Source organism: Macroventuria anomochaeta (genome assembly GCF_010093625.1).
Source record: "Macroventuria anomochaeta strain CBS 525.71 unplaced genomic scaffold BU25scaffold_37, whole genome shotgun sequence".
In the NCBI taxonomy this organism is placed as follows: Eukaryota; Fungi; Ascomycota; class Dothideomycetes; order Pleosporales; family Didymellaceae; genus Macroventuria; species Macroventuria anomochaeta.
In genome coordinates this window covers 89,781-113,899 of record NW_022985398.1, presented here as the reverse complement: position 1 = coordinate 113,899, position 24,119 = coordinate 89,781, and the positions used below count along the sequence as shown (strand labels likewise).

At 52.4% G+C, this 24,119-nt stretch overlaps 11 protein-coding genes and 1 non-coding gene across 12 annotated transcripts; 8 read left to right on the top strand and 4 right to left on the bottom strand.

Annotated features, from left to right (window-relative positions):
- Nucleotides 1-39: 39 nt before the first annotated feature.
- On the bottom strand, nt 40-3,716 carry BU25DRAFT_375904 (Nrap protein). The gene is made up of 2 exons (XM_033704101.1): nt 3,256-3,716; nt 40-3,208 (listed from the first exon to the last, which is right to left on the bottom strand). Exons 1-2 carry the CDS (start codon nt 3,709-3,711, stop codon nt 62-64), a joined length of 3,603 nt encoding a protein of 1,200 aa, XP_033557561.1. The 5' UTR covers nt 3,712-3,716; the 3' UTR covers nt 40-61.
- Nucleotides 3,717-3,861: 145 nt separating this feature from the next.
- BU25DRAFT_414369 (protein-L-isoaspartate O-methyltransferase) lies at nt 3,862-4,967 on the top strand. Its single transcript, XM_033707262.1, has 2 exons — nt 3,862-4,233; nt 4,306-4,967. The coding sequence occupies exons 1-2, from the start codon at nt 4,132-4,134 to the stop codon at nt 4,870-4,872; spliced, it is 669 nt and encodes a 222-aa protein (XP_033557560.1). The 5' UTR covers nt 3,862-4,131; the 3' UTR covers nt 4,873-4,967.
- A 163-nt stretch (nt 4,968-5,130) lies between these two features.
- BU25DRAFT_400769 (uncharacterized protein) lies at nt 5,131-6,010 on the top strand. The gene is made up of 2 exons (XM_033704982.1): nt 5,131-5,368; nt 5,422-6,010. Exons 1-2 carry the CDS (start codon nt 5,188-5,190, stop codon nt 5,907-5,909), a joined length of 669 nt encoding a protein of 222 aa, XP_033557559.1. The 5' UTR covers nt 5,131-5,187; the 3' UTR covers nt 5,910-6,010.
- A 1,011-nt stretch (nt 6,011-7,021) lies between these two features.
- Nucleotides 7,022-9,181, top strand: BU25DRAFT_177834 (alpha/beta-hydrolase). The gene is made up of 3 exons (XM_033700884.1): nt 7,022-7,336; nt 7,387-7,777; nt 7,834-9,181. Exons 1-3 carry the CDS (start codon nt 7,223-7,225, stop codon nt 8,997-8,999), a joined length of 1,671 nt encoding a protein of 556 aa, XP_033557558.1. The 5' UTR covers nt 7,022-7,222; the 3' UTR covers nt 9,000-9,181.
- Nucleotides 9,182-9,629: 448 nt separating this feature from the next.
- On the top strand, nt 9,630-10,380 carry BU25DRAFT_375891 (uncharacterized protein; the record flags this gene model as incomplete). The annotated part of the gene is made up of 2 exons (XM_033704100.1): nt 9,630-9,777; nt 9,911-10,380. The coding sequence occupies 2 exons, from the start codon at nt 9,630-9,632 to the stop codon at nt 10,075-10,077; spliced, it is 315 nt and encodes a 104-aa protein (XP_033557557.1). The 3' UTR covers nt 10,078-10,380.
- Nucleotides 10,381-10,695: 315 nt separating this feature from the next.
- On the bottom strand, nt 10,696-10,794 carry BU25DRAFT_t120. The gene has a single exon. It is a non-coding gene; the product is annotated as a tRNA-Ser (tRNA).
- Nucleotides 10,795-11,229: 435 nt separating this feature from the next.
- On the top strand, nt 11,230-13,032 carry BU25DRAFT_434178 (ubiquitin carboxyl-terminal hydrolase-like protein 22; the record flags this gene model as incomplete). The annotated part of the gene is made up of 6 exons (XM_033708846.1): nt 11,230-11,344; nt 11,394-11,621; nt 11,673-11,762; nt 11,819-12,150; nt 12,203-12,622; nt 12,673-13,032. The coding sequence occupies 6 exons, from the start codon at nt 11,230-11,232 to the stop codon at nt 13,030-13,032; spliced, it is 1,545 nt and encodes a 514-aa protein (XP_033557556.1).
- A 354-nt stretch (nt 13,033-13,386) lies between these two features.
- Nucleotides 13,387-15,287, bottom strand: BU25DRAFT_434176 (uncharacterized protein; the record flags this gene model as incomplete). The annotated part of the gene is made up of 2 exons (XM_033708845.1): nt 13,387-14,721; nt 15,207-15,287. The coding sequence occupies 2 exons, from the start codon at nt 15,285-15,287 to the stop codon at nt 13,387-13,389; spliced, it is 1,416 nt and encodes a 471-aa protein (XP_033557555.1).
- A 245-nt stretch (nt 15,288-15,532) lies between these two features.
- Nucleotides 15,533-16,983, top strand: BU25DRAFT_177704 (PEBP-like protein). The gene is made up of 2 exons (XM_033700882.1): nt 15,533-15,931; nt 15,986-16,983. The coding sequence occupies exons 1-2, from the start codon at nt 15,778-15,780 to the stop codon at nt 16,585-16,587; spliced, it is 756 nt and encodes a 251-aa protein (XP_033557554.1). The 5' UTR covers nt 15,533-15,777; the 3' UTR covers nt 16,588-16,983.
- A 73-nt stretch (nt 16,984-17,056) lies between these two features.
- On the top strand, nt 17,057-18,536 carry BU25DRAFT_424881 (Adenylosuccinate synthetase; the record flags this gene model as incomplete). The annotated part of the gene is made up of 5 exons (XM_033708309.1): nt 17,057-17,435; nt 17,488-17,508; nt 17,562-17,725; nt 17,781-18,031; nt 18,083-18,536. 5 exons carry the CDS (start codon nt 17,057-17,059, stop codon nt 18,534-18,536), a joined length of 1,269 nt encoding a protein of 422 aa, XP_033557553.1.
- A 348-nt stretch (nt 18,537-18,884) lies between these two features.
- On the top strand, nt 18,885-19,992 carry BU25DRAFT_177723 (glutathione transferase omega-1). Its single transcript, XM_033700883.1, has 3 exons — nt 18,885-19,056; nt 19,108-19,417; nt 19,468-19,992. The coding sequence occupies exons 1-3, from the start codon at nt 18,988-18,990 to the stop codon at nt 19,899-19,901; spliced, it is 813 nt and encodes a 270-aa protein (XP_033557552.1). The 5' UTR covers nt 18,885-18,987; the 3' UTR covers nt 19,902-19,992.
- Nucleotides 19,993-20,880: 888 nt separating this feature from the next.
- BU25DRAFT_414362 (aldolase) lies at nt 20,881-22,063 on the bottom strand. The gene has a single exon (XM_033707261.1). The coding sequence runs from the start codon at nt 21,895-21,897 to the stop codon at nt 20,953-20,955; it is 945 nt and encodes a 314-aa protein (XP_033557551.1). The 5' UTR covers nt 21,898-22,063; the 3' UTR covers nt 20,881-20,952.
- Between the last annotated feature and the right edge of the window lie 2,056 nt (nt 22,064-24,119).

Here is a 24,119-nt window from a genome sequence, read left to right as displayed (position 1 = left end):
AAGTCTAATGGTATCATTTTGTGCTTCCAACATGCAAACCGCTTAGCTACCGCCTCCTAAACTAGGCCTTGACTTCAATGCTCTTAATCAACTCCCCACCAAATCTCCTAATCTCATTCAAAACCGCCTCCTTATTCACTCTGATCTCAACATCTTTGCCCTTCTCCTTCTCATCCTCAGACACCTTAACCTTAACAGGCACACTATTCCACCCGGGCTTAACCTTCCACGTCCTCTGGCCCGTCGAAATCGGATTCCACAACCCCACAATCTTATCCAGCGTCTCTGGATCCCAGAACCACAGCACACTATCGCCGTACACGTCGAGCAGATCCTGTGCGAAGAGCGCGGGCAGCGGGGTGCTGGCGGGCTGGATAAGGGTTGCGTGCTGGATCTCGAGATTCTTGAACTGCTGGTTCGAAATGCTCTTCCGCTTTTTGGAGTGGGAAGGGGTGTATTTCGAAGCGAGACTGATGTGGATGTCGTACTCGGCTGTGCTGGCTGTGAACAGACTTTCTGGCGACAGTGCGGGCGTGGGGGCGTCTTTACTGCTGTTGATGTGCGCCAACAACCGGTCTTCGTCTGCGCGCACGGCCGTGGAAGCAGCTTTCGCCAGGGCAGTGAGGCGCGCGGCTACCACCTTCTCCGGCTTCGCTTTGTCCGTCCATGTCGTGCCTTCTTCATCGAGGTTCGTGGCTGCGAAGAGCACGACGCGGTTCATCGCCGGATCAATCCTGCGCCAGGCCTCGAAGCGGGTCTGCAGACGCTCGAGATCGCTGGGTTTCATGCCCTTCTGCTGGCTTGCATCGTCAAGATCTGCCGGGTTGGCAGAGAACGTGGAGCTGAAATCCACGATGAGCGGCTCGTGGCGCCAGTCCCAGCGGCCCAGCCAGGCGAGCGTGCGCAGGAAGCCGGTTGTTGATGTGGATGGGACGGACCAGGGGTAGGGTTGCAGGAATGTGCGGATGACGAGGAGTTCGATGAGTTCGGGGGAGAAGTGTGGGGTGAGGAGGTGTGAGGCGAACCAGCGCTTTGTGAGGCGGATGGAGGGTGAGAGAGCGGGGAAGCGTGTGCAGAGTGTTTGGAGGACCTGTGAGTGGAGTGGCGATTGCACAAATTCACGCTTGTAGAGGGCGAGGGATGCAGCTGCGGATTCGCGGGAGGGCGCGTCGAGGGTCTTGTCTTTGAGTTGGCGTTCGAACAGTGTGACTTCGCGGTCGTGATATATGCGGATCCGGAAGGTGAAACCTGCGGCGGATGTGACGTCCAGGAAAGCTTGGTTCTGTGCTGGCTGTGATGGGTTCTCGAGACCAACACGAGAGACATACTCGGACTCCGTCTCGGTCAAGAGGTCTGCAATACGCAGCAGGAAAGCAATCTTGGTCCGCTGAATAGCACAGAGGTCGTCAGGCCAACGTCCAGAGCCCTCGAACTGAAGCACGACCGATGCAGGCGCGTGGCCGGCAGTAGGAGGCTCCACAGACGCGTAGCGCAGCTGTGCATCCGCAGCTTTGATTGAACGCAGCGACAATGGCAGGCCTTCAAGAGCACGAATTTCCTTCTCCATCGTGGCGAAGGCATTCATGATAGGCAGGAACGGTGTCACGCCTGAAGCGCCTTGAATGCGCCCAGCACTGACAAGGTGGGCAAAAGCATCGCCAGTGAATCTGAGGTTGTCCGCTGACTGCACAATCTTGTGTTGCTGGAGGATATAGCGCACAATCTGCTCAATGACAGAGGCTGACGCATCTTTGAGAGACCAGACCACACTCTCAGTGATACTGCCGTCCTTGAATCGTCTGAGCTCTGACTTCTCGCCCCAGAACTTGCGGAACGTTGCCGCTTCTTCCTTCTTCTCTGCCGCCGGTCCATGGTCGACTGTTCGATTGGCATTTGCTGGGTCAGTCGCCAAGTTGACGAGGATGCTCTTGCGCTGCTTCTCATGTGGTCGTCGTGCGGCAATCGACCAAGTGTCTTCTTCTGGCATTGTGAAAGATACCGATGTAACTCTGTCAGTAAGCGCACGGTTTAAGGTGCCGTACAGCTTCCGGCAAGCATCGCCGAGTTGCTGGTCGTACTCTTCGCTCGCTGAGTCGAGGCCAAGTGCTGACAGAGGGATCTCGAGAGTGGCATCGTACTTGAGCTTCAGGAGCTCTGTCTTCAGGATGAAAGTCGAGTCGAACTGGTCAAAGACGGTGTCGCTCAGCATATCCACGGTCGCCTTTGCCTCTTGACGTAGGCATGCGTACGACCACTGTGTCATCTTGAACAGAATATTCTGACCACGAGGCCCGTCGAAGAAGACGGGTGTAGTGTCACCCTTGGGAATGGTGATGTTGTGCGCCTGCAGAACGATAGCCTTCTTGCTCAGGTCATGACGAGCGAGGAATTGGAGAGTGGCCTTGAACAGCTGGTAGCTGCTGTATCCAGGAGACAGTGGTTGTGCACCAGTCGTCTGGTTTGGTTGCAGCAGCAGAGCTACGAGAGCTGCCCACTCGAAGTTGCCAAAACCACCCTTTCGCAGTCGACCACCAAAGCCACGCTGCTTGAGCCAAATGCGACCAAGAGTGCAAGCATCCTTGAACGCATCAGCTTTTGTAGTCGTCGCATACAGCAGTTTCAGATAGGCGGTGACATTTGCGTCTGACTGCAACGTGCTGTTGTAGAACGGCGTCGGCGGTAATGACTTGCCTGCGGTCTCTTCCTCCTCGCCGCCCTTTGGTCGTACGGCATTCGAGTTCGGCAGCAATTTGTTTGGCGCAAACGTGTTCTCGGGCAGAGCCGGGATGATGTTGATCCTAGCCTTCGAGCTGGAGAAGTCGTCCGCATCGCCATTGCCGCTTGGTCGTACTACGATGATGGGCTGCAGCTGATTGCCGTGCCAGCTCTCGAACGACAGCTCGAATTTGTGCTTCTTCGCTCCCTTGATACCGGCAGCCAGGCAGGCCAGGTAATATGCGCGCTTGTAAAAGTACCGGTGGTTGAGGTAGTCCTTGTCCTGAAACAACGACTTCGGCATGGTGACTACGAGGTCAATCGCTATGCCATCATCCGACTTCGTTGCAGTTTTCAGTGGGTAGCTGCCGGTTGCGTTGATGCTGGACGGTCGCTCGAACGAAAGCTTGTATTTTGCGTCTTTCAGTGGACGAGGGCTAGGAAAGGGTATCGCGATGCCGGCAGACTTGAGAGCCTTTTCGGCTTCTAGGATCTGTACTCGATTAGCAAAGCATGGCCAGAGACCGATTGCGAACGTACTGGCAGAGCGTCCCGACTGGGTATCGATTCGATGATCGTCTTCAATGTGCGCATGGCATTCTCCGCCGGTGCCTCCTTTTTGCCATACTTTGGCTTGACCTGCCCCAGAAGCTCGTCGACCTGTAGCTTGAACATGTTCGATTTGAACGACTCGGAAGTATAGACACCGTCTTGGAGTGTCGCAGCTGGCCTCTTTGGTGCTTTCTGCGCGGGTGTGACCGACGCAGCTGATGTTGGCGTCTTGCTCCTCTGCGCAACGCTTTCCTCTGCATCTCCATCGTCGCTCACGTCTTCGCCTTCTGCAGGCCCCTCCATCGAAACATCGCTGTCTTCGCCGTTCGCCTCCTCTTCAATGTCAGAACCTGCGCTGTCGAGCTCCTCAAATTCAGCAAAGCTTCCCTCGCTCTCGTCCTCGGACTGCTCGAGCTTTCTGCGTTTCGTAGCGGGCGGCGCCATTGTCGTGTTCGTGTGGTGCTTGCGGACTTGGGTCGCGGAAATTTGCGCGAACTTTTTGGAAGACTGACAGGGATGCTGCTCTTTCCTTATCGATAAGGCTTCCCCGGATTCAGCACCAGGTGACGTTTGGAGCTTGTCCTTCATGCACCCCTCATTGCCCAGCCCATTGTTGACCTTATAAGAAGCCTGTGGCAGTGGATGTCGTTTCTTTTCCTCTCTTTTCTGCTCTGTGTGCTTGTATAGCAGCTGCATACAGTCAATATTTTGTAAGCTCGCAGCAGCGCCACTACCCAAAACCTGTCCTCCACCACTAGAACACGCTCCTGCAAACTGTCTATCCTAGCTCCCCTCACCCGCCGACCGTTTGGCCCCTCTCTAGCTCTTAAGCTACACCACCTACAACACCTTAGACCCTTCAGCATGGCTTGGAGATCCTCGGGCTCCTCGAACCAATCCCTCATTGACAACCTCGAAAAGAATGGGCTGATCGAAACAAAACGCGTCAAAGGCGCCATGCTGCAGGTACTCCCCACGACGATACTCGTATCGCGTCAAGGACACATCTCGTCTGCAACAGGACTAACACTCGACAAGGTTGATCGCGCGCACTATGCTCCAGGAAATCCCTACGACGACAGGCCGCAGCCCATAGGCCACAAAGCTACCATCTCAGCACCGCACATGCACGCAAACGCGTGCGAGTCATTACTTGACTACCTACAACCTGGCGCCAAGGTCCTCGACATAGGCTCAGGCTCGGGGTACCTCACAGCTGTACTAGCGAACCTCGTTGGACCGACCGGAAAGGTCGTGGGCATTGATCACATTCAGCCACTCGTCGACATGGCGAACACTAACATGGCAAAGTCAGAAGAAGGAAGGAAGATGCTAGAGTCTGGCCAGGTCAAATTCGTCACAGGGGACGGCAGAAAAGGCTGGAAAGAAGACGCGCCGTACGATGCTATACACGTTGGGGCTGCTGCGGCAGAGCATCATAAAGAGTTGACTGAACAACTGAAGGCCCCTGGCCGGCTGTTTGTGCCTGTTTCTGATGGCTGGAGCCAGCACATTTACGTTATCAACAAGAAGGAGGATGGCAGTATCGACCAGAACAGGTTGTACGGGGTGCAGTACGTTCCATTGACTGATGCGCCGGAGTAAAGGGTGAGCGAGAAAAAGCCGGATCGATGGGGCGGCGCAAGGGTGTTGGGATGTAAGATACCTTCAATAGCACACATCATCAATCAATCTGAATGCCCATACTGTAATCTCTGTACTTCCTGCTATCTGGAACCAGCTCACTTGCCCCACTTTTCTATATCGTACAGCAGCAGCCGAAAGGAGGGGTAGCTGCGGGTATATGTTCACTAACTCCAGGGCATTTTGGATAGCTCATCCTTACGTTTCTTGTAATTCATACAAACATCTGCACTCCACAGGCAATCCTCTCTTTGCTCCACAAACCACCAGTAAAAGATGTCCGGGCCTGTTACTGAGATCGCGTACGTGCCTATCAAGAAAAGTGTGGATCTGGAGTCCGGTGAAGGCAAGAGCGTATTGGACGAAACGCTGAAAACTATTGCCAGCCAGAAAGGTTGCAAACGCTTATCATGGGGCACTCAAATTGAGACTCCGAGCATTGTACAGATGGCCATTGGTACGAACCATCAAACCTGCTTCAATCCGATCATCTAACAGAAGACACAACAGACTGGGAGTCCCTCGATGCACATAGGGCTTTCATCGCCTCGGACGCATACGGGCCATTCTTGGACCGCCTAGCCACAATCCTAGACGGCTCACCTCACTTCTTCCACATCAAGCTCCCCGTCCCGTCCCAGGAATCAGGAACACCTTCCTTCGACGCCCCAGTGACCGAGTGCGTCTCTTTATACTTCGATCCCTCCCTCGACGAGGCTACCTACAACAAGAGCTTCTCCACCTTCGTTGCCGAAGCAGGCAAAGTCCAGGGCTCTGGAGCAACAGGTCTGGTCGGCGGCTGGGGCGTAGAGACACATAAGGTCGACCGTGGGGAGGACGAGAAGAAATTCTTCGGTGCTTTCGTTGGATGGCCAAGTGTGGAGAGCCATATGGAGCTCTGGAAGAAGGAGGAGTTTCGGAAGGTTGTTGAAAATCTGAAAGAGGGGGTCGAGAAGATCAAGATGCATCATGTCGCTTTCAAGAGGTTTGAGGTGTAGATGTATGGGGTCGTTTTGGATATCAGCGATGACCTGGATCTGTGAGGCTGCGAGTGTGTGCCGATTTGGTCGGAGTCATCAATTTTCGCCTTGAATTCGAGCATTTCGTCTATGCTCAGTTTCTGTCTTGAACTGCCATTCTCCTTGAGTCAAAATATCTCTCGTGTTTCGCAGTGGGCCCATTTTGACGGACCTTAGGACTTGTATAGGCACTCGCCTTGACAGACCTTAGGTAAGTTTGATCAAACTTGTGCCCATCTAGAGTAAAAAGTGTCTACAGATCTTTTGGCGATCAACGCTCTAAAGACTGCATCTTGACGTTTGCCGCGGAGCACGGCTCCCTCGCTTGGGAATAATCTTCGGCCTCAGCAGCGAAACTTCCAGTGACAGCGGTCGAAGCCTGAGTGACAGATTTCCGTGACCCGCTGCGGAAACAAAGGCAGGGATCTTACACAAATTTATCCCAGTACATTGCGCTCGAGCATTGAGCTAGAAGTATTGCCGATTCTTAAAGAGATGAGCAGGACTCGAAAATCAAGGCCGGCTGTCTCAGTCCCGGAATCGGCGAAGACACCATGCTGCGTCTGTCAGCTTGAAAAAGTACCATCGAGATGGTCAACAAAAGAGTGAGATCGACATCAGCGGACGACAACGCATCGACTACCGTATTGCCGTATAGAGAACAATTATGTCGCGTGCGGCTCGTGGTTTCCCCGCGAACCTGCAGAACCTCGGCGCGGGAGATCCTTGCACAACATCAAGCCTGTAACTACGAATTCGCTCACCACCTCTCCGATCTCAGTATTTCTACCGGTGACACCAAGCTACATTTTGTCAATTCAATACTCTTGAGCGCCAACGTGTATCCTAGTGTATCTTACTCGTTACCCACAGCCACGCTTCGACGATAGAGGCCGCCTCGGTCCGCAACGGACGAATCTCAGGCTACCACATCGCCGAGGCTTCCGCAACGTGACGTACACAAGGAGGCCCTGTACTGTTTGTACGCGCGGGGAACCACCAGGCACGTTCACACTTGCGGTGTAGACTAGCAGATGGCATTGTGTCTGGTGGGCTTAGAGCGACCGTTGGCGCCTCTGGACGGTGCTGATGGCTCATGTGTAAAACTAATAACTGGGGCGCGGGCTGATGAAGGGACGGTAAATGAAGGCGGGCCTGTACCTGGTGGTTACGATACCTTGCTTGCCTGTGGGGATTGCGAGCCGTCAACGTCAAGATCTGTAGTGAATAAAGAGCCTGCAGTCGCCTGATTGTGGACTTCGGAACCCGGCTTTCATCAGGTCATCGACAATATGTTGAAGCTTTTCAGTGCGGCAGCCCTGCTGGGCGCAGCGTTTGCGCAGAATTCATCGGCTCTTCCAACCGTGGATCTTGGGTATGAGATTTATAGGGCTGCGAGTTTCAATGTAGGTTGACATATACTCGATGACATGGGACAAAATGCTCATACGCGTAGAACACTGGCGGCTTCTACAACTTCTCAAACATCAGATATGCAGCACCACCGGTCGGTGACCTGAGGTTCGCTCCTCCTCAGGCGCCTGCAGAGAACAGATCGTCCATCAACACTGGTGGCCTCAACAGGATATGTCCTCAGGCTGGTCCAGCATGGTCCGCGCAGGCTACTCAGTTCCTGACCAGCCTTATTCTTGGTACTCAGTACAACACCAGCACTAACTACGTGCCACCGGGCGCAAACTCGAGCAGCCCCGTCCCAGCAGCGGACCCTCGTGAAAACGAGGACTGTCTCTTCCTGGATGTCTTCGTACCTCAGGATGTTTTGGCCAAGGCAGGGAAAGGCTACGGTGCTCCAGTACTTGTCTGGATCTACGGTGGTGGTTATACGGGTATGTCATCGCCTATTCCTTGGTTCACGAATGAACGGTTACTGACAACAATTCAGGCGGCAACAAGAACAACAACCCCGCTGGACTCGTTGCTGCTTCTGGCAACTCCTCGAACGGTGACGTGATCTATGTATCCTTGAACTACCGCCTTGGTGCATTCGGATGGCAAGCCGGACCTTCGTTCCAAGCTGAGGGAGGAACAGCCAACGTCGGCCTTTACGACCAGCGCTTCGCCCTCGAATGGGTACAGAAGAACATTCATCTGTTTGGAGGTGACAAGAACCGTGTTACGGTCTTTGGCGAATCTGCTGGTGGTGGCAGTATTATGCACCAAATCACCGCGTATGGAGGACTCAAGGGCAAAGCCCCTTTCCAGCAGGCGATCCCGCAGAGTCCTGCATGGCAACCAGTGCAGTCTAACGTCCAGTTGGAAGACACATACCGCAAGTTCCTGAACCTGACAAACACCACGTCGCTTGCCGAGCTTCGTGCTTTGCCTTACGAGACTGTCAGGCGCGCCAACGTACAGCAAGTCGCCTATGATACTGCCTGGGGTCTGTTCGCGTACGGACCCACCGTCGACGGCAACTTCGTTCCTCAACAGCCCGCACAGCTGCTTGCTCAGGGCCGATTTGATAAAGATGTCAACGTAATGGTTGGTCACAATGCAAACGAGGGACCTCTCTTCACAGCTCCCTCTATCCATTCGGACGCTGCGCTTCGCAGGCAGCTGAACACTGCGTATCCACACATGCCCAACTCATCGGTCGACTACATCACCAACGTTCTCTATCCGCCGGTCTTCAATGGCTCATACCCGTACACTACCCAGTACGCGCGAGCTGCTCTAATCGTTAGCGAGGGCATGTTCACCTGCAACACCTACTACCTTTCCAAGGCCTACAACAATGAGACATACTCGTATCTGTTCGCCGTACCGCCCGCCTTCCACGGATTCGATATAGCATATACCTACTTCACCGGCGGCGCTACTAGCCTTTTGCCTACCGGTGTGACCAATAGCACAGTCGCAACTGCGCTGCAGGAATTCATCGCAAGCTTCGCGGAGGAGGGTGCGCCTGAGGCTCCCGGCGTTCCCAAGTTCGACATGTATGGAGAGAATGCGAGCGTGCTGAGGCTAAACATTACCGGTATCGATGAGATCCGTGATTCGAATGCCAATAAGCGTTGCGACTGGTGGCAGCTGGCACTGGTCTCGTAGATGGTTCAGGTTTCACGAATTGTAGACAACACCAACGCCGGGACAACATGATCATAGACGACTAGTGCAATGATTGTATGAGCTCTTGTGTTGCAGAGAAAGAAGTCGAGTGATACTTAACATTCTGAAACTGAAAGAGGGCATTCGAAGTGTAATGGCCTTTGTCTGGGTCCGCGGGTAGACAGGATGAGAACTGCAAGTTTTGCGATATGATCTTCCTCATGTGGCTGGTCAGAATGCGCTGAAGGCCTCCTGGCTTTAGTCCCAGGAGCGAAACTTGGAAGTAACGACCACCGACTCCTTCCCCACCTCTAGAAATGACTTCAACACGGATTTCTTGCATGTGCAAACTCTCGAAAGCTCGATGTCGCGATCCAGAGCTTCAATGTTCTCCACCCGGGCAAGCTCTAGTCCAAATATGGACAGCTATGGGTATGACGTATGGATGATGCGTTCCAATGCACAGTCGCACCTGCCACACGATAGCTCGCTCCAGCAAGCTCCCTTTATAAACTTTTGTGCGCTCCTACAAGTCCGCATCATCCAACACTTTCAACTGCAATTGACATCGCCTCCATCAACGTTGAATATCCCACCACCAAACAACCAACAACCACTCCACACAACATCATGTTCCGCTCCCAGATTGCCCGCCAGGCTCGCCTGTTCTCCACCACTCCCGTCGCTCGCAAGAGCCCCGTCGAGACCATCAAGGATGCTGCCAAGGCCGTCGACAGGACAATCTCTGGTGCCGCCGTGAAGGGCATTGAGAAGGGTGGTAAGTAGTCGCGTCCCAGCTGGTATTCGGACATCACTTGATGCAATTGCTCAATGCCATCAACATCGGACATGACGCATCAACTGGTCCGCGTACCACTCATTATCAATAACATATTTGACAACCACAACAGAGCAGGTCGCAGAGGCCGTTAAGGAGGCCACTCCCGACACCACATCCGAGGCTAAGGGCCAGGCCAACGAGGCTCTCGGGCAGGCCAAGGGCAAGGCTGCCGAGCTCCAGGGCGAGGCCAGCAAGAAGGCTGGTCAGGTCGAGGGCGAGATCAATAAGAAGTTGTAAAAAGCTTGCATCGGCTGAGGAAGGGGGATAAAACTTAATATGAGCGACCTTTGATACCTTGGGCTTGGTGCATGTCTAAGCATCGCTCTTGTACGACCAGCTATTGCTGCTATGGCATTACGAATTTCAGACAATTTCCTACCTGAACATATGCACCTGCTTGCTGTTTTGGTATCCGGCTCGTCTTAATCAATGCACCTAAGCAACCAACTAAACAGGGCGCGGCCTGGAAATGTGAATCGCAAGACTAACTAATAGCATGTAAAACCCTTTGTTGGGTACCCTTGTAGTCACCAAGTGCCTAATGATAGAATCAAAAGTCCTTACAAAAATTGGTGAAGCTGCCCGTAAGTTCTGCTAGCGTAGCAATTGAAAGAAACGAGTTCGATCGTGATGTCTCTTCATGTTTTCGATTTGTGTTTTTGGTGATGACCTGCCCTAACTTTGGTCACAAAATGCGGCAGTTAAACTAATTTCTTCATTGGAACCGTATGAGAGGCAGACAAGTTCCGATGCGGCACTCGACCCCAACAAAAAAGCAATGCCCAACGCAGCAAGCATGCAGCGACGACTTGCCCTGGGTGCGGACAAATGATGCTACATCGGCAAAAAGATCAGCGACAGCGGCAGGATTCGAACCTGCGCGGCCGAAGCCATATGATATCTAGTAGATGAACTCGTTCGAGTCATACCCATTAACCACTCTGGCACGCTGTCATTGCGCTGATTGTTAAAATATTGTTAAGTCATAAAATATCTATTGTAAAAAGATTTGTGATAGTGACACACAGTCCATGCCCTACGCTGCTCAATCATCCTTGTTAACCTTGTTAATCCTGCCAGAGTAAGCGTTAAAATGCAAAGGGCTTGAAGAGACTTCTCGGCATTGTGTCAACACTGTTAAGTAAGCGGTTACCACTGCACGTACCAGTCGCGCTCTGATGCGATTGAGAACTGTGGGGCGCGGATCCGCTAGCTCATTGGCTTCATGCAGGTCCGCTCTCCCCAGAGTTATCGCCGCACGAGCGCAACCGCGGAGCGCGACTGCCTCAACTGTGGTAGAGGTTCGAGGCAACGTATCCGCAATCGCACACATGAATATCACTATGTGAATGTGCATTCACTCACATGTTCATACCTTTAACCAGCACTATGGATGCAGCGGCTGGCTCTAAGGCGGCCTCGTTGGCCTCGGCCAAGGTGGTCAAGAATGCGAAAGGCAATATCGTGCCGAGCAGTCAGATGGCCCATATTGTTTATGGCTGTGGTAGGCAGCTCAAAGCATACGAAGAAGCCCAGCTAACCTCGTTGTACAGAACACATGGGCGAGATGTTCGAGAATGCGCGCAAGCAGACCCTCCAGCACTACCGATCGATCCTCCAGCTCATACACGACAAACCGAGCATAATAGCCCAGACATTCGTCGAGTCGAACGGCCAGCCTGTCGTTTCCCTCCGTCCGCTCTACCTCTGTCTTCAATGTCCCAACATCATGACCGATGAACAACGAGACCAGCACTTCGACACTAAGAGCCACTGCTTCTGTGGGTTGGAACAGGAAATATACTCTGCAAGCTTTGGCTGACAATACATAGCAGTGGAGTCGCGAGACGGCAACGTATACTGTGGGAATTGTCAGGACTTCATCTACGACCCGGAGCTGGAGATGAGGAGGTTGCTCAAAGGTCAGGAAGCATGTTTTAGAAGACTTGGATATGCTATCTTGCTGACGATACTATAGGCAAGAAACGGAAGTACGAAGACACCCTGACCGTCGACGACGACAAGCTCATTGTCACGAACTCTACATTCCTCCCGTGCCGAGCGACTGGCCTGCGCGGGCTTTATAACATGGGGCAAACATGCTTCATGAGCGTCATATTACAGACCATCGTACACAATCCCTTCATACGGAATTTCTTCCTCTCAGAAGGACACAAGACGGCAGATTGCGAGAGGGAGTCGTGCGTGAGCTGTGCGCTGGACGAGATGATTGTTGAGTTCCATTCGGCCGAGAAGACCGAAGGGTACGGCGCGGTTAGCATGCTCATGGGCAGTTGGCTAGCTGGCGAGGTAGGCTCACCTTTTAGCAACCCTTCAGGGCAAAGCTGACATTCGTCCTTAGGCGCTCGCTGGCTACCAGCAACAGGATGCTCACGAGTACATGCAATTCTTCCTGAACACCCTCCACCTGACGAACGGCGGTTCAGCAGACTCTGAAGACTGCAAGTGTGTGGTTCATCAGACGTTCTATGGCAAGCTCTCAAGTACCGTCACTTGCGACAAGTGCCACAACACAACAACCGCCCTTGATCCATACATGGATCTTAGCTTGGATATAAGGCATCAGGGCAAGAAGCGCAAGATCAATGCTGAAAAGGGCGAGGATGCAGCTCTGGATCTGCGAGATTGTCTCGAGAGATTCACGGCGAAAGAGAAGCTGGAGTCAGCTCAGTATACATGCAGAAATTGCGATAGTCCACAAAACGCTATCAAGCAGCTGAGCATCAAGCGACTGCCTCCTGTGCTGTCGATACATCTCAAGGTATATCATCTTCTCTGCGTTATCAGCCAGAAGCCGCTAACATCTCCCAGCGATTTGAGCACTCGAAAGCGCAATCCTCCAAGATCGAAACCAAAGTCAACTTCCCCATGAAGTTAGATCTCTACCCCTATACGACCCTGCAGAAAGAGCAAGCCAGAGCCGCCAAAGCCTCAGGTTCGCCGAACACGAATTACAACATGAACACGCCAGCCAACAGCCTCACATACGTCCTCTCGTCAGTCATTGTGCACAAGGGCAAGATCGACTCCGGTCACTATGTCAGCTATTCAAGAGAAGGCAATGATTGGTTTGCGTTTGATGACAGCAAGGTCGTCCTTGCCAATGAGGCTGAGGTGCTCAACGCTGAGGCGTATATTGTGACTTATATGATCAGCTCACTGGATGTATAAGCATGTTGTCTGGACTGTGGTTGAAGGCGGCTTATGAATCAATGGGCTAGGCGTTGTAAGGGTGGCCATCGAGTGCCGGGAAAGATGTTGAAAGCAATTGCTGGAGGATCTCGCAGATTTCTGCATGCTAGGCGTTCAGGTTCAGCATTGACATTCAGACACGGACATACCCCACGTGCTGTAAAAGCACTCGACGCAGAGGAGTAGCACCTATTAGTAGCTACTGAATGCTGGAATCATTATCCAAGGTTCATGCACATGACAAAATGGAGATGATGCGATATTCGTGTGGGCGTTCGATGGCATGATTAAGATACGTTCATATCCCAACATGAACCTCATTTCATATACTGACTACGCAGCAACAGCCGCCGCGACCGGAGCGCCAACTCGTGTAATTTGCTCGCCAGCTCTCATTACCGCAACGCCCTTGGTATCCTTCTCCAACCGGCTCCACTCAATCTTCCAAATCTCAACCTCCTGTCCTCCTCTCAGGATGCCGACTCGCATTGTCGATAGCAGATTGTGCGCCGCATTGCTATGCTCGTATACCCCTCCGTTAAAAAGTGCCGTGGCATCCTTCCCGACCGCACTCGCAATAAGCGCCTTGCCACCAGGATGATCCACAATGAAGCTCTCCACGTCATGTATCACTCCAGCAATAGCTACGAGCTTCGCACCTTCCGCACACCGCGTCTTGAAATCGTCCCAGTCCACGACGGGTAGTTGGGCTAATGGAATACCCCAATCGAGCTTCGCGCGCTTCCGATCCAGCGCTTTCTGCTGCTGCTGCAACCGCCCTTTCTCAATCTCGTTCTCGCGGAACGTCTTCAGATCATACGCCATCGGCGCCACCAGGCCCGGTATCCTGATCCTTGAAAGAAGGAAGATGAGCCACTTCGTAGGGTCATATTGGTACCAAATGATTGCGTTGCGGTAGTCACTCGGAAATTCATGGTGGAAATTATGGTACCCCTCACCCATCGTAACCAGCGCCGTAAGCACATGATCCCTAGGACTACGGCGGTCGTCAAACGGCTGCTCGCCAATCCAATGGGCGAGGCTGTTCACACAGAACGTAGCTTGCTGCACAAAGCACGCACGAATGATGCCCGCGTACACCAGCCCGCCCCACCAGTCTCCCCATCCCAGACCCGCGACGATCATAGGAAAGAGCCACGCGGTGAAGAGAAGGCATTTGCCGTAGTGCTTGTGCTGCAGCACTACGACCCAATCGGAATCGAGATCAGACACGTCGGTGCGGCCTTTCACTTTGGGGTCGTTGTTGAGCACCATCCACCCGATGTGGGAGAAGAGTAGACCGCGCATGACGGAGTAGGGGTCCTTCATTGTATCGGTCCAACGGTGGTGGGCGCGGTGGTTTGCGCTCCACCATCGGATGCTGCCTTGGATTGCGCCGGCGCCGACGAAGGCGAGGAACAGCCGGAGGGGAGGACGTGCGGAGTAGCAGCGGTGGGACCACAAGCGGTGATAGCCACCTGTGATGCCGAATGCGGTGAAGAAGTAGTATGCAATGCTCCAGAGGAGTGTTGGGCGGGTGAGGGGTGTATGTTTGGCGAGGTAGAGACCATAGAGAGGGATGAGGACTACGAGGGTGGTGTTGAGCCAATTGATCTTTTTGTACCAGTTGCGGAAGGTTACATCTTGGTATTGGATGTGTGTTGCTTTCTGGGCGGGTGTGGCTGCTGGTGTGGTTGCTGGTGTGAACAAGCTGGGTCTGGGAGCCGGCTCAGCCATGGTAAATGAATCCCTATGGAAAAGGCCCAAAGTAAATAGGTACTGAATTGTCAAGCTGGCGGGGCTAAAGCCTCATATATGCAGTATACAACGTGGGATGTTGGGCTTCTCGGACGCCGCATGTCGCGGTGCTGGATGAAATGTGGGCGCCATTTTCAGCCCAACAGACGGAAGCACGCAAATGTGTCTGTATCCTATTAACGGGGTTGCCTCAGCAATCGTTCCCCGACTTCAATTCGTCGATCGTGCAGTGGTGGAGTGAGATCCGCCACTTCAATGATACATTGTTGTACGCATTTGGGTGTACTAGAGAGTCTAACGGAAATGGGACATAGTCGCGAAAGCGCTCGGCCAGACTTCAGGCCACCATCCTTCCACAACGCGACTGTCCCCGAAATTTCGCGAAGGAAGCCTACTTTGATGCTGACTTGCGAGTTGCGATCCTGAAAGCTCTGCTGCCACGTGTAGAAAACAGCGGGCTCATGTATGGTCGACATCCACCTTCCGAGCTACTCTGCTCAGGCCCACCCCCATTTGTAATTTGTTCAAAACGCCCCTTTTGCGTGTCTGAAGGAACGTCCACGCGTATATTGTTCTTTCAAAATCCATAACCCCTAACGAAGCAATAGCAACAAACGACTGAACGAATGCACAGTCAATCTGTTCGTTGCCCCATAGCAGTATGGCTTCTTGCGCGACAAGTAGCTCCTAAACAAGCCAAAGGCGTGAAAACCAAGATAGCTGAGTCCACGATTTGGAAGAACTGCTGATCGCGATATTGTGCCAAAAAGCACGTTCTTGAGAGTTCGTGTGAATCGATAAGCCAACCCATGCCGGTGGCTTGGAGTACGTCATGGATGCTGGTACATCTGGAGACCCCGGATTTAAGATTCTGGGCCTGCGCAAGTTTCGGTACTTGGCTGTCAAACAAAAGATCAGCTTCCGGAAGTTGCAACTTGCAAGTTGATCGATACTCTGTTGTTCAACATGTTTGCCAAAACTATCTTGACTGTCGCCGCTGCTCTGGGCGTTGCCAGTGCGCAGACTGGACCTGGCTTCCCCGTGCCTGCATCCCAGAGCCTCGTCGTGAGATTTGGGAACAACACTGTCTCCCCTGCTGGAGAGCTGATTCCTCGTCCTGGTATGTTTCGAACAGCATTCATTAATGAATTGTCTTATCTGACATTGCATTTAGAAACCGCCAACCCTCCCAACATCAGCGTTACAGCCTGGCCGACGTTGTCCAACAACAATGACACTACTCCACCACCTGGTGTCCTCCTCATTGTGGACCTTGACGTCCCACGCAACGGCTCTCGAGTCCAGCTTGTGCACTGGGTTGCCTCAAACGTGACTCTCGGACCTCGCGTCTCTACCTCGAACTCGACACCCCTCGTCATCCCAAACGCGCCAGTACCCTACCTGCAGCCATCTCCTCCTGTAGGCGATGTACCGCACTCATACAACGTCGTGGTGTTCCAGCAGCCCGCTAACTTCTCCATCCCTGCGCAGTACAGCAACCTCACTAACAACCGCGTACCCTTCAACGTCAGTCAATTCGTCCGCGACACTGGGCTGGGTCAACCGATCGGCGGCAGCTACTTCCAGGTGCAGAACTTGACTGGAACGCCTACCACTACTTATCCGCCAGCGAGGTCTCCTACGTCGACTAGTGGTGGTAATGGAAGCTCGCCAGCGCCGTTTCCTGGTGCTGCGGCACAGTTGGTGGGAGACAGGGCATTATGGGTTGGTATTTCGACCATATTAATTGCTGGATGCGCTGCTTTCGCCTTGTAGAGGTTAGAATCGGGGCCACATGTAGAAGCAGATGATAATATGAAGCAACAATGAAGGTGCATTTGAGTGAATGCTGGCCCACGTGCATCGCTGATGTCATCGAGCACTAAACCCGTTGAGCCGCGCGCGGTTAAGAATGCGAGATCGCTGGTCATTGGCGGGGTGGTGGGGTAGCAATTCAGAGTCAATAAGGGCGCAACAAACATCAATTGCGCGCCCGGGATTGACTGTACGCGTCTCCAGAGCAAATGGCTGTAGTTTGAACGAATGAATGAATCGCTCTTGTTTGAGCTACAACAACCCCTATCTCGCTGCATCGACGTTTGCGTCGCGACTTTTCCGACGCGCAAATCTTCTGATTGGACCAACCAATTAACGAAAAGTTGCAGGCGGCCAAGTCCGTTTAATATCTCCACGGCCGCCGCACCCGTTCGTCTCTCGTCTCTCGTCACATCCTCTTCCACCGAACATGTCTACGACGGTTGTCCTCGGCGCCCAATGGGGCGACGAAGGCAAGGGAAAGCTCGCCGACATCCTCGCCAACGAATCGCAACTATGCTGCCGCGCTCAGGGTGGTAACAATGCGGGACACACTATCGTCGCTAATGGTGTCACATACGACTTCCACATCCTCCCCTCCGGTCTCGTCAACCCAAACTGCATCAACATCGTCGGTAGTGGTTGCGTCGTCCATGTGCCCAGCTTCTTCAAAGAATTGGAGGCATTGGACAAGCACGGTCTAGACACCAAGGACAGGATATACATCTCTGATAGGGCACACGTCGTCTTTGATGTTCACCAGCTGGTGGACGGCCTGGAAGAGGTTGAGCTCGGTGGAGGAAACATTGGTGCGGAACCTGTATGAAAAACCAGGGAGAAGTGCTGACAGTTTACTTCCAGGTACCACAAGGAAGGGCATTGGTTAGTATTGAGTCATTTTGGTTAAGCAAGTCTCGGTCACTAAGAAGCCTCAGGCCCAGCGTACAGCTCCAAGATGACCAGGAGTGGTCTCCGCATGTGCGACCTTTTCGACGAGAAGGTCTTTGAGCAGAAGCTTCGCCGTGTCGCTGCTGGTTACCAGAAGCGTTTCGGTGATCTGCTGAAGTACGATGTCGAAGAGGAGATCGCAAGGTACAAGGTAAGGGCAACGCGTTCGAGACTCAAGCCTATGCCAGACTGACACGAGCCTATAGGAACTCCGCGAGAAGGTTGCACCTTACGTTGTCGACCAGATCCCACTTCTCCAATCAGCGAAGGAGAGGAACGCTAAGATCCTGGTTGAGGGAGCCAATGCTCTCATGCTCGACATTGACTACGGCACATATCCCTTCGTCACATCTTCGAACACAGGTCTTGGTGGTGTCATCACAGGTCTCACTCTGGGATGGCGTTCGATCAAGGACGTCATTGGTGTAGTGAAGGCATATACTACCCGTGTTGGATCGTGAGTCTGCCTAACCGCCTGCGACATGAGCCTGATACTGACATATCCTAGTGGTCCCTTCCCCACCGAGCAGCTAAACGAAGTTGGCGAGAAACTCCAAAAGGTCGGCCACGAAGTCGGTGTCACAACCGGTCGCAAGCGCCGTTGTGGATGGCTCGATCTCGTTGTCCTCAAGCACTCGCACGCTTGCAACGACTACACTTCTCTCAACCTTACCAAGCTTGACGTCCTTGACGACTTCGATGAGCTCAAGATCGCAACATCATACTCGCACAAGGGTCAGCAGCTTGAGGGTTTCCCATCCAACCCTGACGTACTGGCTGAGGTAGAGGTTCACTACGAGACTCTCCCTGGATGGAAGAAGCCCACCACTGGCGCAAAGAGCTACTACGACTTGCCCAGCCAAGCGAGAGCCTACATCGAGTACATTGAGAAGTTCGTCGGTGTCAAGGTTAAGTGGATTGGTGTTGGACCTGCGCGTGATCACATGGTTGTTAGATCGTGATCCGCGAGATGGGACCACAGGCAGTAAGCCTATCGATTTCCTTCATTTTCTGTGTATGTGCATTCGCCAAACCGGGCTCAAGGTAACGGTTTGGACACAAAAAGACTCAAGGTATTCAGTCTATAGAGCTTCCGGAATTATAGACGTACATACGAACACTTTCTGCGCTGCGACGGCGATCATGCATCCATTCATACAAGGCTGCGGACGGTATCCCGCAGTCAGACGACCGAACGCTCCTTGAGCTTCACCAAAAGTGGGGTGTAACGGACTCTCTTTCCACAGTAAGCTACCCCGCTTTCGTCATCCAATGTAAACACAACATGGTGTGATTGGTAATCTTTATGGCGATATGAAGCATGACGCCGTGTTTATATGCTCGTCTTCCTGCTTATTCCAGAATTGCAAACACCTTACTTTGATACCGAAGAACATCGCAACTTGAGCAACAATGGGCAAAGACCATCCTGATGCAAACCTCCATCCAGAGGCAACCGGTCTGGCAGCGAAGACTGTACAGGTGAGTCACTTGAATCAACCCTGATTACAGAACTGGCCTGAGAAAATCTAGGCACACTCCGCAGAAAACGATCTGAAGCTCTACTCTGGCTGGTTCTGTCCTTTCGTGCAGCGCGTCTGGATCACCCTCGAGGAGAAAGGGATCCAATACCAATACATCGAAGTGAACCCATACCACAAGCCACAGTCTCTCTTGGATATGAACCCACGCGGTCTCGTGCCTACACTACAGTACCAAGGCAAGCCACTGTATGAGAGCACAGTGCTTTGCGAGTTCCTTGAAGAAGCCTACCCGGACCACACACCCAAGCTTCTCCCTGAAGATCCTTACCTTCGCGCTCGTACGAGAATTTGGATCGACTGTAAGAACTCATGCTTGTCAGAAGATGATTGCAATTGCTAAAGGGCGTAGACGTCGGCTCCAGGATCATCCCAGCCTACCACCGCTTCCTCCAGCACCAAGGCTCCGACGGCCTCACAGAAAAACGAACCGAGTTTCTCAACCACCTCAAAGAATTCACCAGCGAAATGGATCCCGAAGGGCCTTTCTTCCTCGGCAAGGAATTCAGTCTGGTCGACATCGCGATTGCTCCCTGGGCCAACCGGCTCTGGGTGTTCGACCACTTCAAGGGGGGGTTAGGCATCCCAGAAGTGGGTCAGGGTGGCAATTTCGAGGAGGTCTGGAAGAGATGGAGGAAGTGGTTGAGTGCTGTGGAGAGTAGGAAGAGTGTTAAGGAGACGCTGAGTGATAAAGAGCATTATTTGTCGATTTATGGGAGGTATGCGAGGGACGAGGCGCAGTCGGAGGCTGCGAAGGCTATCAGGGTTGGTAGAGGTATCCCTTGAGTGTTTAGAGATCATCAGGCTTCAGCTACTGGCGCAGAAGAATAACAACTTGGGAAGTAATGTACACAATCATTCATCAGCCCGAGCCTGACACGACGGTTTAAGCAAGCAAACTGCAGTGATTGGAACGGAACTCCCACCTGTTTGTTCGATTGTTGCGAGCTAGTATCAAGCCAGACAACTACGCGGCAAAAGACGATTGACCCTCCAAGAATTTTCCACGATATGTTTGCCCTTTCCGACCTTCTTTGTGTAGTAGCACATAAACCAATAGTAGGCTCTCCCATCGTTCTTGCACTCTGCGCCTCACAATTCCAAGCTCCTCTTGTATCCTTTGCCGCACTACCGGAGTATATCCCACCCCGGATCATACGAGTTCACAGCGATCTCTAGGGTGAGTCCCCCAATACTGCAAACGTTCGCACGGCATACTTACAGCACAGTTTCACCGATATTGACACAACGCGCAACAAGTCCGCCTTCTTTCGGATCTTCAATGTGCATCATAATCTGCTTGTCGATACCGCTCTTGCCGACAAGACGGAAGCAGCAGAACCAGGTGACGGGCACACGCCGAGTATCTACTGCCACTGGTTGTAAGAGAGAGCACTTGGCCGCCACATCTCGCGGTTGTATGTTCTGGGGTATGAAGTCCAAGAGCGCGAGTTCCAAGACACTGTCATGGATGTCATGGTAGAGCGCCCATTTGTTGTCACGACTGCAGTCGTGCAAACTCTCTATGGAGGTCAAGGAGAACACAAGCTGGTGAGGAAATTGTGCGTCGACATCTGTGTACGTCGTCCAGATTTTCGAGCCGTGAGTTTGGATCTGAAAGAGTCCTGTCGTAGCTTCTGGACAGATCTTCAGAGCGCGTACTTGTAGTACCTGGAGGACACGATATCAGAACAACAGTTGGAGGTGTAGAAGCCACGGGCAAAGAACTACAAGCCAAATGCTGAATAGGCACACTTTTGAGATCCTGAGTTCGTATCTTATGTTACAGAATGTAGGAGACCCATCAAGATTATAGTTTGTCACAAGTTGCACTTGCTCAAAGGCTGTCCTCAATTCCTGCTACGGCCTCCATCATCTTCTTGATATTCGTCTTCGCCGCCTCGTTGACCGGTACATACGGTTTCCTCGGCGCCAACTTGGCCTCTGCATCCTCAATCCCCGCAGCAACAGCACTGTACTGACTAACAGCGTACTTCACACTCGCGATACCGGCTTTGACCGGACTCTCCGCCAGCGCAGCCTTCCTGTGCAAGTCCAGCGCCTCCTTGTGCTTGCCCTCTTGGTAGAGGTTGTAAATCTGCACGACTGTCTTGGGGAAGATGTTGCCGAAGCCTGTCACGCATCCTGCTGCGCCAACGGCCAGGCCGCCGATCAGGAAGTCTGCTTGTCCGGCGAATGTTGCGAACTCTTCAGATGAGAACTCAGCGGATAGACGAGTGATCTTGGCTACGCTTCCGCATGTCAACTTAACGCCAACAATCTTTCCGGGATTCGCATTTGCTAGCGAAGAGATGGTGACGCTATCGAGATCGATGCCGTTGGCTACGCCTGGGAAGTTGTAGATCACGATGGGCAAGGGAGTTGTTTTCGCAACCTCGTCGTAAAATCCGTACACTACCTCCTTCGTTGTCGCAGGACCGTAGTAAGCTGAGGGCAGTAACAGCGCATAGTCAGCGCCTGCCTTCTTTGCATCGTCGATGTACTCCTGGACTTGGATGACCGAGAACCCGGAGACACCAACCATCAAAGGGTAGTCTGGGCCAACGGCTTGTCGCGCGGCTACTGTGATGGCAATGCGTTCATCGCGGGTAAGGAGTAGGGCTTCGGCGTTGGATCCCAGAACTACGATGCCTGCAAGACCGGTGGATTTGAGGTAGGTGAAATACTTCTTCTGAGCTTGGAGGTCCAGACGGCCGGTTTTGGGATTGAAGAATGTTACGGCAGGCACCCAGATGCCAGATTTGGGGACGTTAGGAGCCATTGTGAATGTTGTGTTGATGATTGATGTGGTTGAAGGGTGATGGTGGGGTGTCTGGCGGGGTTACTTGATGTGATGTACCTTCCTCGATGGATAACGTATCCGGCAATTTTGTAGTCTGGTTTATCGAGCTGTTTGGGTTTATAAAGTGTCCAAGTCTTGGACAAAGACTGCATTGAAGTAATGAACGTTGTATGCAAAGTCGGCTTCGATGCCGAACTAGCCTTCAGTAGCCGTCTGCGGTGGTCCTCATGCCGGTGCGGTCCCGCGGGAATTCCGAGTTTGGACTCTTGACTGTCTCGATGTAACTGGCGAAAGCGACTTTATCAGCATCACACAACTGCGAGAGGTCCTGTCGAAAGTTATCTCTATCGCTTATAGCTGCTCAGGCAGGTGAAGCGGGCAGTCCGATCAAACGCTGATTCAATTCTTCCAATTCTGATCGGCCAGCTCCCGTTTCGACATTTGCCTGTGCGCACTATATAAAACATTGGTTCTTCCCTCTCCTTTCCTTTTCATCAATGTAGGCCTTCCCAGTTCATGAAGGCAGATCAGCCTCTTTATCGCACGAGCGTTACACGAAACTGCACATGTTCCTTTCAGTCTAGATCAAGCAATCAGAGTAATTGCAATTGCACGCAATCACAGCTGCGCAACAGTATCGTCGAAATTAGTCCAAGAACACGATTACAGGCATCAACCTTGCCCCAAATCCCCTCTTCGTGAAGCATTCCTACGCCATGCAACGTCAAGGCATCAGCACAACCACCGTTATGCAACCAGAACTTACTCATCGAACGCCAGTAAACCCACCAAAGATGTTTCCAGACTCACCAGCGTATTCCAGGGATCGTAAAACCCGCCCTGAGGCTAGTTCTACAGACCAACCCGAGGACACAAGGTCCCAGCTGTCCTGAAGAATCCCAGGTGAACCAATTCTCTACTCAAGACGCGTTGCGTCAACAATACTGGAAAGATGTGAACCTAAGAAAACTACGACTGGCTTCTGAAGAGTGGCTGAGGTTGTCTCAAGCGCCTCATTACCAAAGTTGTCACCCAATGACATTCGTTGCTTATTGGATATATTTCGCCAGGTGAACCATGGTAAACCATCTTCACAGCGCACTTGCGTTGAGTCGCACACATTTCGGGATCTTTCTGAATTTTACGGCAATAACAAACAGTAACCGACGCTAGGTGACAAAGATGACATGGTTTTACGATAAACTAATCAGGTCGGACTATGCAGGCCTTACACAAGATCTGCGACCACGTCTTCGAAGGTTATCGCGAGCGTATTCGTAAGACCCCCTCAACAGCCCTTGGCTCTATCGAAAGCCTTGTAAGTTCGAGTCCGTCTCAAAAACACGACGCAAGGGATCATTTACAACAATGCGATCTTTGTCCAAGGATATGGAGAACCTTCACTTTCCAGGTCATGTATCCAATTTGGGCACCATTTGAGTAAGACTTTCTCCTCTGCTGACGGAAAGAACCCTACCAGATCACCGATACGACAGGCCTTCGTCCTCCCTCCGCACCAAAAGACGGTACAGATCTCGGCAGGATCCTGAATCACATTAAGTTCGGCAGAGTGAATTTGCTTTGTGAAGCGACTCAAGGCTATGGGTCCTTTTGCTTGGTATGGCATACATTTCCCGCTACGACACATATGGCGCGGTCCGTCTCGCCGTCTGCTGTGACACGCAACATTCATTGATTGTCCATACTTTCAAAGAAGTAAACCGCGTCCCCAGCCCTCCAAGGGACCCCGAGACCTCGACGATGGGTATTTGTTATCTTTAGAGCACTATAAAGGCTCGGCCTTCGAGCTCGAACTATTACGTTCTTCTCTGTGTTCTGGATCTTCCCGAACTTCGCCACGGCCTACGACCTTCCATACGGCCATACACCTTGGCTGTTCAGATTCATATGGCTTATCAACTCCTTCGACCACGGTCAGGCGCCAACGGCGCTGAAAGTAGCTATCGATGACTTTGGAGCTTTGTACAGTCTTCCACTCGTCGGATCACAGCACGCAATACCTTGCGACGAAGGACTTAGCACTAAAGTCACACGCATCGAACTGTTGGCCCAACAACCGGCAACTACTTATCACGGATCTCCTTCTGTCACAAAAGAGCCTACTATAAGACAACCATATAAAAGCAACGTCGGACCTGACCAACCACGTTTGGGACCGGGGTCGAACAGCACCTTGTCGA

Excerpts from the sequence above, each read along its gene's own strand:
- BU25DRAFT_400769 (XM_033704982.1), top strand. The coding sequence starts at position 5,188 with ATGTCCGGGCCTGTTACTGAGATCGCGTACGTGCCTATCAAGAAAAGT. Across the intron at positions 5,369-5,421 it reads CATTGTACAGATGGCCATTG|ACTGGGAGTCCCTCGATGCA; the intron begins GTACGAACCATC and ends AAGACACAACAG.
- BU25DRAFT_177834 (XM_033700884.1), top strand. The coding sequence starts at position 7,223 with ATGTTGAAGCTTTTCAGTGCGGCAGCCCTGCTGGGCGCAGCGTTTGCG. Across the intron at positions 7,337-7,386 it reads ATAGGGCTGCGAGTTTCAAT|AACACTGGCGGCTTCTACAA; the intron begins GTAGGTTGACAT and ends TCATACGCGTAG. Across the intron at positions 7,778-7,833 it reads CTACGGTGGTGGTTATACGG|GCGGCAACAAGAACAACAAC; the intron begins GTATGTCATCGC and ends ACAACAATTCAG.
- BU25DRAFT_375904 (XM_033704101.1), bottom strand. The coding sequence starts at position 3,711 with ATGGCGCCGCCCGCTACGAAACGCAGAAAGCTCGAGCAGTCCGAGGAC. Across the intron at positions 3,209-3,255 it reads CCAGTCGGGACGCTCTGCCA|ATCCTAGAAGCCGAAAAGGC; the intron begins GTACGTTCGCAA and ends AATCGAGTACAG.
- BU25DRAFT_414362 (XM_033707261.1), bottom strand. The coding sequence starts at position 21,897 with ATGGCTCCTAACGTCCCCAAATCTGGCATCTGGGTGCCTGCCGTAACA.
- BU25DRAFT_177704 (XM_033700882.1), top strand. The coding sequence starts at position 15,778 with ATGTTTGCCAAAACTATCTTGACTGTCGCCGCTGCTCTGGGCGTTGCC. Across the intron at positions 15,932-15,985 it reads AGAGCTGATTCCTCGTCCTG|AAACCGCCAACCCTCCCAAC; the intron begins GTATGTTTCGAA and ends CATTGCATTTAG.
- BU25DRAFT_414369 (XM_033707262.1), top strand. The coding sequence starts at position 4,132 with ATGGCTTGGAGATCCTCGGGCTCCTCGAACCAATCCCTCATTGACAAC. Across the intron at positions 4,234-4,305 it reads TCAAAGGCGCCATGCTGCAG|GTTGATCGCGCGCACTATGC; the intron begins GTACTCCCCACG and ends ACACTCGACAAG.
- BU25DRAFT_177723 (XM_033700883.1), top strand. The coding sequence starts at position 18,988 with ATGGGCAAAGACCATCCTGATGCAAACCTCCATCCAGAGGCAACCGGT. Across the intron at positions 19,057-19,107 it reads TGGCAGCGAAGACTGTACAG|GCACACTCCGCAGAAAACGA; the intron begins GTGAGTCACTTG and ends GAGAAAATCTAG. Across the intron at positions 19,418-19,467 it reads TACGAGAATTTGGATCGACT|ACGTCGGCTCCAGGATCATC; the intron begins GTAAGAACTCAT and ends TAAAGGGCGTAG.